Here is a 15,482-nt window from a genome sequence, read left to right on the forward strand (position 1 = left end):
GTGCACCAAAGTCAAGCAGTGCGTTTGGAGGTGAGTCCTGGGATGGACGACCAGCTCTGCCCCCTCGCTGCACGACTTTAAGCAAGCGACTCACCCTCCCCAGGCTTGGCTCTCCTCGTCGTAGGGTGAAGGTAATGACGGCACCCCCTCATCAGGAGACTCTGCACTTCCCAGGGCCTGCAGCGAGCGGCCTGGCCCCGGAGCCCGGAGAGCACGGTGCGTGTCTGGCTTGGGGGCAGAGCTACGTCACACAGAGACAGGGAGGTTCTGGGAGAGACGGGCCGCCGGAACAGCCAGCATCCCGTAGCCTCAGCAGGTCCTTTCCCCTCCTCTCGGACCTCTGTCTCCTGTCGCTCTAACGGCTGCTCCTCCATGTGACCGCCAAGACCCCCGGAGTCTGCGTTCCAGCATGGCGCCTTGGCCCTCCGAGGGCAGGAGGGCTGCTGTCAGGCGCTGCCGAACCCTCGAGAGCCTATAATTAGAGCTGTCTATTTAGGGACACAGCAAATGGCTTATTAATTATAAAGAAAGGAAGCGGACGGGTTGTTTAATCATTGTCCTTGCTGAAAGGTTATGCAATTAACTGTATAAATATTCACTAAAAGTTCAAGCGGCTGCCTGCTGCGCTGGGGTCTGCAGGACCAAGCCCCAGAGGGGGTGCGGGTGGTCGAGGGACCGTCCACCGCCTGGGATTTGGGGCAGAGTCTGGAGCTAGTTCTGAGCCACTTCTCCACCCGCAGGAGCCTGCGGGTTTGGTGGGAAGGGCTCTGCCTCTCGCCGCTGTGCCTTTTTGCCATGACTTGGTCTCTCGGAGCCTCCGTTTCCTCATCTGCAACATAGGATGAGGGACCGCTACCCCGCTCCACTCCAGGGGCAATGCTGACATGACCGTCTTTATGAATGGTGCCCCTGGAGTGTACGCTCACAGCCTGCAGGGCCTGCTTCCCTGGCAGGTGAGGGTAAGAGTGAGATGGGGGAGCGTCAAATGCTCAGCGTGGAGCAGGCCGACACACTGCAGGTGCTCAGTGCTGAGGGTATGGCTTCCTTCCAGCTCCCCCGTGAGGTGGCTTCCTGAGGCCTGGCTCAGGGATACACGGTCGCCTTGTTCCTCCATCCCATTGCTCTCTCCGGGCTTGCAAACATATAGAACATCGCTATCATTTTTCTGGGAGTGAATTTAAAAGAGATGAAGTAGCCTATATCTTCTGAACTTGCAGAATGGTAACCTGGGGGGCGGGGTTCCAAAGGGGTGCGTGGGGATCACTGGGGTGGGGGATTTGCTAAAATACAGATTCCTGACTCTGCCCTCGAAGTCTGGATTCAGCCGAGTATGGGCTGGGGCATTTGCAATAGCCGCCACCCCTCACCCCTTAGTCAGGACTCTGGGAAATGCTGCTCGCCCCAGCTCCCTGTGTTGTGAGGGGCCCCAAAGGGGAAGTGCTTACTGAGGTCCATAGTGTGTTAGTGATAGAGGCGCCCTCTCCCAACTCCCAGGCCCCTCACCACCCTGCACTGCAGCCCCAAGGCCGCCCCAGACTCAACACAACAGTTACTTGTTAAGGGAAATTTCTGTAACATGAATCCTGTATTCCCGATGGGTTGCCTTGTATTCCATGAAATGTAGTCCCAGGGATAACTTTGGGGTCCATACTGGGGACCAAGGAACTCCCCTCTCATGGTATAGCAGTGTTTGGAGGCCAGGACTCAGACACCCCATCTTGTCTGTGCCCTTTTCTCCATCCCTTGTGGAAGTAAGAAGAGCACGAACTAGTCTGAGATCAGAGAGAAGAGTGAGGGTCAGGCAACAGTAACCCACTGCTTTCCAGGGCAGTGGACTGTCCGGCTGCAGGCGCCAGACGCAGCTGGCTCCGAGTCCTCACTCCGTGCCTAACCAGCTGTGTGATTACCACCATGTCTGGTGCAGAGCAGTGCTCGGTAGATACTGGCCGAGAGGATAAACCAGTCCTCCTCGGTTACCTGTGGATCAGTGTCATCAGTGCACACTGGGCTGGGCGTTCCAGTCCTAAGTTCTTCCCAGACATTAGCTTAGTCCTCATAACCATCCTCTGTGGTGAGGAATAGTATTATCCCCACGTTAATGGCATAGAGATAAGGATGATTGGCTAAGGTAGCTAGCCAGTGAGCGACCGAGCTGGGATTTGAACCCAGGCAGCCAGGCTCCACAGCCCATGCCCTTGATGTCTGTGCCACAGGATAATCCTCCCCCTGCTGAGTTTTTGTGAAGACGAAGACTATGCCTGGCACATTCTAGAGACCATTGTGTTCAGGAGCCAGCCGCTGGGGTCTCAGAGGCGTCTGCCTTGGCCGGGTCTGCCCCACGGGTCATCCTGAGATGCTCAGGATGAACGCCATCCCTAGCCCCGATCAGGGTTCTCATTCTTTCTTCCAAATTGAGAATCAAGCCTGGGGCTTCGGGCCCCTGATTGAGTCAGTCTCTGATTGCAGCTGCAGTAATTATAGCTGTGTGGTCCCGCTGGGCCCTGCCACAGGCGGCTGCTCTCAGCAGCGGCTCCCACCATTGCCGGGAGAGTGAGTTGGAGGGGGTGAGTTGTAAGGGGAGGTGGGGAGGGGGGTGGGCTGTGGAGACCTTGGTGAACCCTTCAGATCTATAAGTTTGGACCAATGAATCACTAATCTGGAAGGCAAACTGAGACCCAAATGGGGCATGTCTTGCCCAAGGACACAGCTGGGAAATGGCAGAGACACATGCAGGGCATGGCAGCTCCATGTTGCTGGAGCTTAAAGGGGAGGTTTGGACGGAGGGGACGTGGGGCCATCAAAGTAGGCAGGAGTTGGCCAGATCCAGGAGGCTGGAGCGCCAGGGACGAGGGGGGCATGAAACGGAATTAGGTAGGGCAGTGGTGGCGTCGGATACAGGATTCAGAAAGTCTTCAGGACAGACAGGGCTTCTCAGATGAAGAAACCAGACACATGAGACAGGAAGGCTGTGGTGGATTCCCAGGGCCTCGGGCCAGATGGCTGGGGCCAAGCAATGGGACTGGTTGGCACGGGGCCCTGTGTCCTCCTTGGCCAACCCAGGCACATGTGTCTGTCTCCACAGCCAAGCAGGTGTGTCCTGAAGAGAAGCTGAGCTGCGGACCCACCAGCCACAAGTGTGTGCCCGCCTCGTGGCGCTGCGACGGGGAGAAGGACTGCGAGAGCGGAGCGGACGAGGCTGGCTGTGCCACCTGTGAGTCGGGGTCGGATCCCTAGGGTCTGCGCAGCAGGGCCAGGCAGCCCCCGGGGGCGTGGTCGGTGGGAGGAGGGGGTGATGATCCGGACACGAGTGATGGCCAGGCACTTTGGAGACACTGTTTTCTTTCATCCTCACAACCACCTCACAAGCAGTCATGATCATTCCCATGTTATGGGTGAGGAAACTGAGGCTCAGACAAGTGAGGAAAAGTACTCAAGGCTGAGTGATGGAACTGAGATTCAAATTCAGGTCTGGACAGCAAAGCCCATGAGTTTTTTTTACCATGCCTGACATTTGCTCATCCATTCCATGTCTCTGCCGGTCCCCGAGCAAGGACAGGGAGAACAGATGGGACTGTAGCAAGAAATGGCGGCGGCCTGGGCCGGGGCACCGGTAGTGTGCGGGGCAGGGGTGGGGAGAGGACAGATTCCCGAGGTGTGAAGGACTGTTGCTGAAATCTCAGATTCGAGCGCCACGTCACAGGGCAGAGAAGACATTGCCGGCGGCCTCGGCAGGGACAGATGGAAGTGGTCACTGGGACAGTTCCACCTCACTGAGCTTCACACACAGGATTATCTCCATCCCAGCGAGCAGGCCAGCAGGTCCTAGGCCAGTGGGGAGCGTGGCTGGGCCTCGCTGGTTCCCATTTGATGGGCTCCTACTGTGTGCAAGGCCCGAGCCAGGCTCTGGAAGGGACAAGAGGCGGGTCCTACACAGTCCTCCCTCTGGGGACTCATGATTAATGGGGGAGACAGACCGGCTGTCGATAACCAGGCTGTGAGGCTGGGCGGTCACTCGGGAGCTTTCGCCAGGCATGTACCCACTGCCTTCCACCCCACTCCCTACACCAGCCTCTGTATTTGCATCTTATCCATCCTCCCTGGCGCAGGGGACATGCCCTGTCCTCTGGGGGCCTCTGAGTCGCCGCTCTCTGAGAGTCTACGTGTGGAGTTCGGATGTGTCTGAAGCAGGAGGCATCTGGGTATGGGGGAAGATCCCGACTGGGGCCAGCAGTGCCACAGCCCCCATGATGGCACTGGCTCTGTTCTTCCTTGTGGGGCCTCGCCGCCCATGAGAATCCTATCCCCCTTCTCACTCCCCATAATCGGGTGCTTCCTCGGTCATAAAGGCCGTCAGCCACTCTTGCAGGGGTGGGAATAGCTCTAACCAGGACCTGACGTGCTGTAGCAGGGAAGTTCTGTTAACCGTAGCAGATAGGGGGGTTAGATGGTTTTAGGGGGCTTCTCTGCTACAGCTCCCAACCTGGGAAAGGGAAAAAGAATGCTCCCCGCTCCGGTCCCTCAGAGTTTCTGCCATTTGTGGATGCTGTGAGTGGGTCTCTGAGCATAGGCCTGAGAATACAGACCTTAAAGTAGCCGTCAGCTTCAACACGTTGGAGAGAATTCAGTACAGAGGAGTACTTCCTCCCAGAACTCTGAACAAAGTGAGTCCTCGCTCCTGGGCATGTACACGCTGTCTGGACAGGAAGGAGTGCAGCTCATCGAGGCATCAGCATCATCTTGAGGGGCAGACACCACAGGGTGATCTGTGCTTTTCCCGCCGAAGCCCCAACATCCCAAAAGCTGAGAAGGGGAAAAAAATGCTTCTGTCAGAAACTTGACAGAACTGTCAGCAACATGTGACCTGAGCTGCCTACATTGTGAAAGTGAAGGCATTGTTCTATTTTATAGTCAGTAACAATGAAAAAAATTTTTCCATCAGAAAATAAAAGCAGGCTCTTGGCGCCCCCATGTGGAGTGATCTGGTGCTACCACCTCCTCGTTACCTGCGGCCACAGCCAAGCCCCACCTCAGCCCCCACGCTTGTTCTTGGCCTCTGTGTAAGGAATGAAGGAGGCGAGGAGGTCGCCGCTCTGGCAACAGCTTACACTCCAGGAGAAAACCAGAGTAGGAAGGAAGAGCCCCAAACCCGAGCTCTGTCTCCCTTGTCACCCTGGACAGGGTGACCCTGAGGCTCCCCCTCTCTGGGCCTTAGTTTCCCCATCTGTAACCTGGAAGTTGGGCTGGTGATCTCTAAGGCCCTCCCAGCCTCTCAGCTCAGAGCAGCCCACCAGAGAGGGAAAGCCCAGGACCCCAGGCAGGGCCGGTGACCTTTGCCCTTAACTACTGCACATGCCTAAATGAGCCCTCTCACCCATTCACAACACACCCACCCACTGCAGGGAGCCCTGTGCCAGGCCCTCAGCACCATGCTGGGCTGATCTCAGAGCCAGTGCCATGCCATGCAAGGTGTGGTCCTGGGGCCGATGGAGAAGGATGTGGGAGCCGGACACCTGAGCGTGATGTGAACGGCGCCGCAGGAGAGCAGGAGGGAGGCTTCCGGAGCAGGGGAGCAGGAAGTGTGTTAGGAAAGAGGTGGAACTGGGGCCCTCGTCGGATGAGAGCCCATCACTGTAAAGTGTAGAGACAGGGGTGGGCAACGTATATACCAGCAGATGCAACAGCTGGAGCCAAGGCCCAGAGGTGGAACGTGTGCACATGGTCTGACAGTGGTCGGCAAACCGCGGCTCGCGAGCCACATGCGGCTCTTTGGCCCCTTGAGTGTGGCTCTTCCACAAAATACCACGTACCCTAATTAAGTTAATAACAATGTACCTACCTATATAGTTTAAGTTTAAAAAATTTGGCTCTCAAAAGAAATTTCAATCGTCGTACTGTTGATATTTGGCTCTGTTGACTAATGAGTTTGCCGACCACTGGTCCAACATGATTAAAGCAGGGTGCGTGCTAGAGTGAAGGAGGTCATGGCACCGGGCAGGGGCTCGGTGCTCGTGGCCTTGGGGGCCAGGCCAGGAGACGTAGATGGTGCAGTACCGGCCATGGGCGGGTGGAGGGGGACCTGAGCTGCTGAGCTGTGCTGTAAGGACACGGCCCAGACCCAGTTCCCGGGAAGGGTCGGCGTCAGGTTACACACATTTCCCAGGAGCCTCACAGAGGCCTGCAGGTGGCGCTCTGCAGCCTTAGGGACCCTCCTAGCGCCACCGTCCAGCGGGCAGTGAGGCTCAGGGAGGGGGAGTGTGTTCCCAAGGTGCCCCCCACCCCCCTCCCGCGCTCAGTGCCTGGATTGGAGGCCCCCTCTGCTGTCCCCGGCGGCATGTCCACCACTCAGCCCCCAGCAGGGCTCATTCTGGCCCAGAGGTGAGGGCCAGGCCCCTGCAGCAGGACCAGCGGCCGGGCCTCCGGGGATGGGGTTCGGCGGGCCGACCGGCTCTCTGTCCCCGCGCAGTGTGCGCCCCGCACGAGTTCCAGTGCGGCAACCGCTCGTGCCTGGCCGCCGTGTTCGTGTGCGACGGCGACGACGACTGCGGCGACGGCAGCGACGAGCGCGGCTGCGCCGACCCGGCCTGCGGGCCCCGCGAGTTCCGCTGCGCCGACGGCAGCGCCTGCGTCCCCGAGCGCTGGGTCTGCGACCGCCAGTTCGACTGCCGGGACCTCTCGGACGAGGCGGCCGAGCTCTGCGGCCGCGCGCGCCCGGGGAACGCGACCGCGCCCGCCGCCTGCGCCGCCGCCCACTTCGCCTGCCGCAGCGGCGAGTGCGTGCACCTGGGCTGGCGCTGCGACGGCGACCGCGACTGCAAGGACCAGTCCGACGAGGCCGACTGCCGTAAGCGCCCTCCTCCGCCCAGCCCCCTGGGATGCGCGGCCGCCCGCTCCACGGTGGCGGGCGCAGGCCGAGCTGGAGTTCACGTGGCTCCTAAGCTGCGGAGCTCAGGTCTAACTCCTGAGGTCAAGGGTCTTCAGGGTACCGGTGTCCTTGGATGATGCTCCCCCTATCACACCTCCCCCCCACCTGCCCTTTGCCGTCCCAGGCAGTGGGTACCCTCAGGAGCTCCGCCACCCTCCTACCTGCTGGGCCTGCTCCCCGGAATCCTCCCAGCTGAGCTGGGTCTCTCCCCTGGCCTCCCACGGGTCCCCCAGCTGCCTCCTCTATGACACTCCACGCTGTTGTGCTGCCGCTGTATTCCACAAGCTGCCTCCGCACCCCAGTGTCCTAGGCCTAGGGGATGGGGAAGCTCTCAGTAGCCTCTGGGTGCTCATGCCTGGCACGGCGAGGGCACACACTGGGTGCTCAGAAAGGGTCGGCTGAAGGGATGGAGTCATTAAGGGATGAGCACCAAAACCAGAAAGAAGGCCCCACGTGTCCGCTGGAGAGGCAGCCCCGGGGAGAGGCAGGAGGGGGGAAACAGGAGACCTGAGTTTTAGTCCTGGCTCTGCCGGCCAGAGTGCTGTGTGAGCCTGGGTGCGGCCTTCCCCTCTCTGAGCTTCAGTCTCCCGTCTGTACACTGGAAGTGCCTTGGTCGGGTGTCCTTCAAGGTCCCCAAGCTCAGCCACTGGTTCTGTTCTGGCCAGGGGTGGACCGGGAGGGGGGCGGGGAAGGAGAGCTGTCCCAACACGGCGCTGGCTCTGACCCTTTCCCTTGGCCTGTCCTGGCAGCCCTGGGGACCTGCCGTGGAGACGAGTTCCAGTGTGGGGATGGAGCCTGTGTCCCTGCAGTCAAGCGCTGCAACCAGGAGCAGGACTGTCCGGATGGGAGCGATGAAGCTGGCTGCCTAAAGGGTGCGTGTGGTCGAAGCAGTGGGGCAGCACCCTCCACGAGAACCCCGAGCCCTCCCAACTCCAGCGGGGAGAGCAGAGCTCGAAGCTGCCGCCCCTTGGTCCCCAAGATGCATCCTTCCCCCGGAGCGTTACCTGCCCCCACACCACCCTGCTCCCCTCCCTGGGGTCCTAGTAGCACCAGGACTGGATTGTTAAGGGCTGCATGAAAGGGCACTGCAGGGAGCCCGGCCCCCACCGTTTGTCCAGGTCCACGTCTCCAGGTGGCTTCCCTCACTTGTTCCCAGACTGAGCAGAGGCTGTCCTCCCCAGGGAGCCCCCTTCGTCCTCAGATGGCTCTTCTGGTCATCACTCACCCCCTGCAGAAGTAGAGGCCCTGACCTGCTGGTCATCTGGGGAAGTGGGCAGTGAGGCAGCCTCCCCTACCCAGGGCCCCTGGACATAGGTCCCCCCAGGGGATGCTCAGTCCAGCCCCGGGGTCTGTTGAGCTGACACTTTCCCCTCCCTGGGCCCTGGTACTGCAATATCAGGTACAGAGCCCCAGCCCCGCCCAGCTACATGACGCCTGGGCATCCTGATCACCCTGGGGTCCTGCCCTGTGAGCAGAGCTCCCACCAGCCCTTCACCCAGCTGTCTGTCCTGGGCCACCCTCTGGAGACGCTGGGGCTGGAGCGCTGCTCGCCGCCCTGGGCCCAGCCTAGCCCTCCCTGCCGAAGGCCTCACGGGAGCTGTCCACTCTCTTGTCTGGCCCAACAGAGTCCACATGTGAGGGTCCCCGCAGATTTCAGTGTAAGAGTGGCGAGTGCGTGGACGGCGGGAAAGTGTGTGATTCTCAGAGGGACTGCCGGGACTGGTCGGATGAGCCTCTGAAAGAGTGTGGTACAGTACCTGTCTGCACCCACCTGCTGGACTAACCCCCTCCACGCCCCTCCTGGCGCCAGGCCACGGCCCTCGCGCCCCGGCACTCCTTCCTCTCTGGCCCTCTCTCTGGACCCCACTGTCCTGTGGCCTCTGACGGAGCTGCCTGCTTTGGGGCCTCTCGTTCTGCATCTCTACAAATAGAACGGCCTCTCCTTTCCGGCCCAGGTGCTCATAGCCATGCTTCCTCTCACAAACCCAGCCTCTCCTCCTTCCACATGCCGACCTCTGAGTGTGTGCTCACTCTGGAACCTTCTCTCTTACTCAGTGTTTCTGCCCTGCTGACCTGCCGGAGGCGAGGTGGGGAAGAGCAGGCAGGTGTCCGTCTGGCTCAGGCTAGGCCTGGGTGAGGGAGGACAGGACCAGCAGCAGAGGGTGGCATCATCCTGAGCCCCGAGGAGCTTAGACTTCCTGGGACCCAGACTCACAGGCTGGACAAGAGTGAGGAGCAGAAGGAGCGGGCGTCCTGATGGCTAGAGCTGTCGGGGGGTTGGGGTGTCCCAGGCTGAAAAGAGCAGGAGTCTGGGCTGCAGGTGGGTGGGCATCCCAGGGAACAGGCAGAAACCATTTCTGAGGTCAGGGGTTTGGACAGAGCCTCGGCCAGGCCCTCCCTCCCTCCCTTCCTGGCAGGCCCATGGTCACCCAGCACCTCCCTCCAGGGGGCTCAGAGAGCTTCATTCTCTGGAGCCCCATAGGAACAGCATGTTGCTGCCCCTGTTGAAGATTTTAAAATGGATTTTGAAAGGAAGAGTAGCTGGGTGAAGGTCACAGCCTGCACCTGAGCTTGCAGGTGACAGACTAGCCCCCTACCCCCTCCAAGGCCCTGCCAAGGAAAGTCCCAGAAGAAGATAGAAGAGGATAGGGAAGCAGCAGCCACTGAGCCCAGCCCCACCCCACCCCCGCCCAGCCTGGGAGCTAGCCAAGGACTACTAACCCACTAAACTCTCTTCTCTCTCGTCTTTTGCATGACACGCCAAAGAGAAGTATGTACGCATGTGTTTGTGTCTCTGTGCTGGTGAGAGGCCAGTGTCTGTATCCATGGCTCCTTCTCTGAGTCAGGCAAGGGAATTGCATCACGGACTCTGTGTGTGATCCCACGTCTGTGTGCGTGTGTCTGTGGAGCCCATGGGCCTGTCTGCCTCTGCACGTAAGCTGGCGTGTGCGTGCATGCCCGTGTGCGCAGGTGTGTGCATGCCGGTGTGCACAGGTGTGTGCATGTGCTGGGAAAGTGTCACTGCCCTTCCTTCCATGGGGGACCTCGTGCTGCTCAGCACCTGCCCCCCACCTGCCCGCAAGTCCCCCAGAAGAATCACCTCCAGGCTAGATAGAACTGGGAAGGCCCAGAGGTTTCCCTCCAGCCTCCACCTTGGTGCTAGCTTTCCAGGGACGGGTGGGCAGGGTCAGAAAGGTCTGGGCCCGCTACCCATTCTCACCCTGACCACCTCAGCCCTGGAAGACTCTGCGCTTTCCCGTTCCCCCTTTCCAAGCCATCCTACACCTGCCATTGCATCAGGGGGCTCCTGTAAATACAAGTGTTGGGTTGCTGCTACCTGCAAAAGGAGAGAGGAAGTGAGTGGGTGCATGAATGAGGCAGGGAGTGAGTGGGTAAACAAGTGAATGGGTGGTGCTGAGGGAGTACTATGGTGTGGGAGAGGTCAGGGAGGACTTGGAGTGACAGCAAGATTCCTGGAGGTGATGCTCCAGAGATATTACCCCAAAGGTACCGTGGCTTCGCCCCATGCAAAGGGGCTGGGCTCCCAGGGCTGGGCCTGGTTGAGTCACTCCCAGGCCCCCCAGTCATGGGGTTGCTGTGGTCTTGTTCTTTCAGCTCTGCCAGCATCTCAGGGAAACAGGAGGAGGCCCAGGGGTAAAGGGGAACATTCCCCAAGCATGGCTTAGGCTGGAGGTGGGGCACCACAGCTGTGCATGGCCTGGGGTAGGCAGCTCAAACCAGCTGTTTGCATGGTCATGGCTGGCTCAGCTCAGCTCTGCTTGGCTTGGCTGGAGTGGTGGTGCATGAGCCTGGAGGGCAGAGGGGTGGGTGGCACCTTCCCTTGACTGGCAGAATTAACCTTCTGTGATTCTAAAGCCCAGAAGATGCTGTGAGAACTTGCGAGCCTTGGTCCTGGCCTCTCTGACCTCCTCTGGGACCCTGCCAGAAGGTGGTGAGGGCGTGGATGACCAGATGACCTCCTGGCATCCCTTCATCCTTTGCAGGAGTTGGTAATCCCAGAACCAGGCCTGTGGCTAAGAGTAGGAATAGAACAGGGGCTGGAGGAGAGGTGAAAAAATCCATCGTAGTTCATGGTAGGAGGGCATTGACTTAGCAACCGCTCAGAATAGAGAAAGACCCGGGGATCTTAGATAACCACACGCTCAAAACGGGGGAGACTGTTCAGACTTCTGCTTGGTGGGCTAGCTCTGGGCCCTGTCCAAGCGGGACATGGACAAATGGGCTGTATCCAGAGAAAGGTAGCTGATTGGTAGGGATCAGAGCTTCTGAGGGAGCCATTAGACTCCGGTCAGCCCCACACGCAGAGCTGGGAGCGGGAGCAGAAACCACAGAGAGGAGGTCCTGCGAGGAAGGACTTTGTTCCCGCAGAGGGAGGGGGGCTGCTGAGGCTGCAGAGGTTGAAGCGAGGGCGTTTCAGAAGGGGTTGCTGGGGTAGCCTGAGGGTTGGACATAGCACATGCAGGCCTCTCCCACTCTGAGGCCATGAGGAAGGAAAAGCTGGAAGAAACGTGTTTGTGAAAGGAAAAACCCTAGGCAGCCTCGCAGCCTGGCAGAGAGCCCTGGCCTGGGAGGCAAAGGACCGGAGTTCTGGTTCCACTCTGTCCCTGTCTGTGTGCCTGGCCTGGAGCAAGGACCGCTCCTCTCTGACCCACCTCTTGCCCAGTCACCTGGCTTACGAGGCTGAGGTTCAGTGAGGCCACAGAGCATCCTGGCTCCTCGGGAGTCCCGCTGCCCTGAGGCTCTGCTTCAGCCCTGGCCCTCCCCTATCTGGCCCCCACCCCAGGCTGGGCTCCTGGACCCTCAGGAGCCCGTGTCCCTTTCCAGGGCTGAATGAGTGTCTGCACAACAACGGCGGCTGCTCCCACATCTGCAATGACCTCAAGATCGGCTTTGAGTGCACCTGTCCAGCAGGCTACCGGCTCCTGGACCAGAAGACCTGCGGCGGTGAGACCCTCCCCTCACGCCCCCAGGCAGAGGCAGAGCCTCCTGCCAGTCCTGACCTCTGCTCCTCCCCACAGACATAGATGAGTGCGAGGACCCAGACGCCTGCAGCCAGATCTGTGTCAATTACAAGGGCTACTTTAAGTGCGAGTGCCACCCTGGCTACGAGATGGACACGCTGACCAAGAACTGCAAGGCTGTCGGTATGGACGCCCCGCGGTGTGGGGGAGGGGAGCTCTGAGGAGGTGCAGGAAGCAGTGTGTTTCCGTGTAGGTGAGGAGTGGGCGTGCGCACACAGTACTAGGAGCGTACATACACATCACACGCTGCCCTGCACACCAGCACCCACCCAGACACTGCATAAAGCCACCCGGTACCGCCCACGGAAACAACATACAGGCAAACTGGGCCGTGCAGACTGTACACACAGCACAGGCAGCCCACGCAAAGAGCATGGCATGTGCAGGCCTAACCGGTCAGTTCAGCCAACTGCATTCATTCATTTTATTCAGCCCTTTGTACGGGACACCTAACGTGGTAGGCACCAGGCTCAGCAGTAAGCAAAACAGACACACATCCTTGTCTGCCCTCGTGGAACTTACATCCTAGTGGGTGAGACAGACAAGAAGGCAGATAAATAAATAAAATACAGTGCGTGGCCGAAAGTAATAAGGGTTAGGAGGACTATAAAGCAGGGGAGGGGAGGGGGAGGTCCAGGAGGGCAGTGGCTGGCCGTTTCGGATAGAGTGGTCAGGGGCCCTCCCCTTCGTGAGAAGGTGGCCTGTGCGGTGAAGGAGTGAGCCGTGCATCTATCTGCAGGAACAGCCACAGGCGAAGGAACAGAAGTGCTAAGGCCCTGAGGTAGAAGCATGCCTGGTTTCAAAGAACAGTGAGGAAGCCAGTGCCTCTGGAGAAGGAGAACAGGAGGAAGTCAGAGGCGACTCGGGCAGATCACAGAGGTCTCCTCCTCCCAGCGAGGGGTGACGCTGGGTTCCATTCTAAGTCAGGGGAAGCTTCTGAGGGTTTTGAGTAGATGAGGGACATGGTGTGCCCTCCCTAGGCAGTAGCCAGGAACGTCTAGGTCACTGATGACCTTCCTGAAATCTAATCTTTAGTCCATAAATGGGTTTTGTGTACACACATGCATAATCTGTGTCATATATTGCACACATCCCAGCCCTGCTATTGGCTCAGAATAAAGTGCAAATTCTTCGCCCAGCTGATAGGACGCTTCATGGTCTGGCCCCTGCCAACCTCTGCAGCCTTATCTCTTATGTCCCCAAATACACTCCACATAAACTAAAGACTCACAATGACCTCCCTGAATCTCCTCCCTCTAACCTCCTCCTCCCTCCAGTCTCACCCCAGCTCCCGCGTCTGTCCTCCGTACTGGATCCTCAGTCATCTTTGAAAAATGCTTAATGCTCCGATTGCCCCTCTTGAACTATCGCAGTGGGGCCCTGAGCAAAGGAGGTGGTAGTTTCTGGGGAGAGGTGCATTCTAGGTAGAGGGACAACTTAAGCAAAGGCCCCGAGGCAGCAAAGCTCCGTGGTGGCTGAGTAACGATAGGTGGTCTGGAGGTTGGAATTAAGGTGTGCTGGAGAGGCGAGTGATGAGGCTAGGCAGGGAGCGTGGGGTCACGCTCAGTGCCAGCCTGAGGAGGACATGGGGAGGATTGTGGGAATTTGCATCTAATAAAAAGAGGAAAAATCCTTCTGTTATGTGTGGTACGTTTGCATCTTATGCTTTTTGTAACAATTGTTTCATTTGCTCCTTTACCCTGTGAGGTAGGACTTGTCACCTTCCTGCGGGAAAATGAGGCATCGCCCAGCAAACCAGGGGCAGAGCCTTGGTCTCCCCTTCCTCACCTCTTGCCCTGACCCTTTCTCTCTCCACCTCTCTGCATGGCAGCTGGCAGGAGCCCGTCCCTGATCTTCACCAACCGGCACGAGGTGCGGAGGATAGACCTGGTGAAGCGGGACTACTCACGCCTCATCCCCATGCTCAAGAACGTCGTGGCGCTAGACGTCGAAGTGGCCACCAATCGTATCTACTGGTGTGACCTCTCTTACCGCAAGATCTACAGGTGAGCAGCCAGGCTTGGGGGGCGGAGCTGCCAGAGGCAGAGCGGAAGGGTGGCCTCTGTGCCCTTTCAGCTCCTGGAATTCTCCAGGACTGAGTTGGGGCTTAGGAAGAGACACAGAATCACGGTGGCTATGGAACTGCAGGACCCCTTCACCCCTCCCCCCCCCCACACACACCCCCCCCTGGCCTGGCCTTAGGCTGTGGCTCCATTGGGAGAGCATCTGTGAGCTCCACACACCTGGGCTTTGACTGCCCCCCGGCGGCCTAATAGGGCATGCAAGACCCAGGGAATGTTCAGTCAGAGCAGAAAGGAAGAAATCCCTGCCTTTGGTGTGGACTTTCAAAGCAGCTCACAGGTCTGTGTGTTGGATCCTGAGGACTCAAAGATGACGCAGATGCCTGGAGAACCCACTCACAGTGCAGTGGCATCCATTGTGATGATCGTGAGTCATGAGGGGGGTTACAGAGGAGGCCTCTGACCCAATCAGGGGCTCAGGAAACCTTCCCGATGCAGCACCCCCAGTCCGGCCCTTCACCGTGTCTGTGACACCAGTCAGTGACCTTCAGCTCCCAGGAAAGCCCCTCACACACTCAGTTCTCTCCTCCCGCTCTTGCTCAGATACCGCGATCCGGCTGCCCCGCGTGTCACTGCCCCTTGGGGCAGTCATAGCCCTTCTTTGCCTGAGATCCATCCACTTAGCACACCTGCCAGGACCAGGCACTGGGGAGACTGATGAAAGAATGATGGGATGGATGGGTGGATGGACAGACGGATGGATAGGTAGAAACAAATATACCAAATGCTACGCACTGACAACTCAATGACTACCGCCCCCAACACAGAGACACACACTCCGTTCACACTCACACACACAGAAACAGCTCGCCTGTCCAACAGCTGTTACTGAAAGAGGCGGGATTTGGTGACAGGCGAAATGGGGCTGAAGCGGAAGAGTCAGATGAACTTCCAGGTTCATTCTGGGAGTTTTAGGTTCTGTGGGTGGTGCTGGTCTCTGAGGCGACAGCTGTGGAGGAGAATCAAGGGGGGTTTGGGGCAGTCCAGCAGGCTGGCTGAGGGGAGGGCAGTGGGGTGAGGGATTGTGGATGTATTGAGTTTAAGGTGTCTGGACATCCAAGGGGGGCCAGTTGGCTTTACAGTCTGCAGCTTCAGAGAGGGGCCGGGATGGGAGAGTCAGAGTTATGAATGGCAGTGGGCACCGTGGAACTAACCTCCCAGAGAGAGGTTATGGGGGAGAGAAAACCTTGGGGGAAACGGCCTTTGGGAGACGGAAAGTCCTGTTAATATTGCCTCCTGGGCGTCGACTGTGTTTTCAGCCCCTTCTCTCCATTCTCACTGGCGCAGCCTCCCGCAGGCCCTCTGGATCTCTCACCTAGACAGTAAACAGCCCCCTCCAGTCTCTCTGCCTTCATCCCGCCCTTTCCAGTCCATCTCATAGTCCACAGGTGCCACGGTGCTCTCACACGCCCGTCTGACCTGTTCAGGTACCTGCTC

At 58.8% G+C, this 15,482-nt stretch overlaps 1 protein-coding gene and 1 long non-coding RNA gene across 3 annotated transcripts in view; one reads left to right on the forward strand and one right to left on the reverse strand.

Moving 5' to 3' along the window:
- Positions 1-15,482, forward strand: part of LRP8 (LDL receptor related protein 8) — a 71,542-nt gene that overhangs the window by 40,304 nt on the left and 15,756 nt on the right. Inside the window, exons 4-11 of the mRNA XM_054721189.1 lie at positions 3,083-3,211; positions 6,464-6,841; positions 7,672-7,794; positions 8,548-8,670; positions 10,538-10,576; positions 11,768-11,887; positions 11,962-12,087; positions 13,796-13,970. Of these exons, the coding sequence (XP_054577164.1) occupies positions 3,083-3,211; positions 6,464-6,841; positions 7,672-7,794; positions 8,548-8,670; positions 10,538-10,576; positions 11,768-11,887; positions 11,962-12,087; positions 13,796-13,970 (1,213 nt within the window). The remainder of the gene's footprint in view (positions 1-3,082; positions 3,212-6,463; positions 6,842-7,671; positions 7,795-8,547; positions 8,671-10,537; positions 10,577-11,767; positions 11,888-11,961; positions 12,088-13,795; positions 13,971-15,482) is intronic.
- On the reverse strand, positions 1,642-14,326 carry LOC129150281 (uncharacterized). Of its 2 annotated transcripts, none has more exons than XR_008557022.1 (3): positions 14,208-14,326; positions 4,584-4,800; positions 1,642-1,772 (listed from the first exon to the last, which is right to left on the reverse strand). It is a non-coding gene; the product is annotated as an uncharacterized LOC129150281 (long non-coding RNA). The 2 variants fall into 2 exon arrangements; XR_008557021.1 differs by lacking the exon at positions 1,642-1,772 and adding an exon at positions 3,851-3,903.

Source organism: Eptesicus fuscus, chromosome 9 (genome assembly GCF_027574615.1).
Source record: "Eptesicus fuscus isolate TK198812 chromosome 9, DD_ASM_mEF_20220401, whole genome shotgun sequence".
NCBI classification, from domain to species: domain Eukaryota; kingdom Metazoa; phylum Chordata; class Mammalia; order Chiroptera; family Vespertilionidae; genus Eptesicus; species Eptesicus fuscus.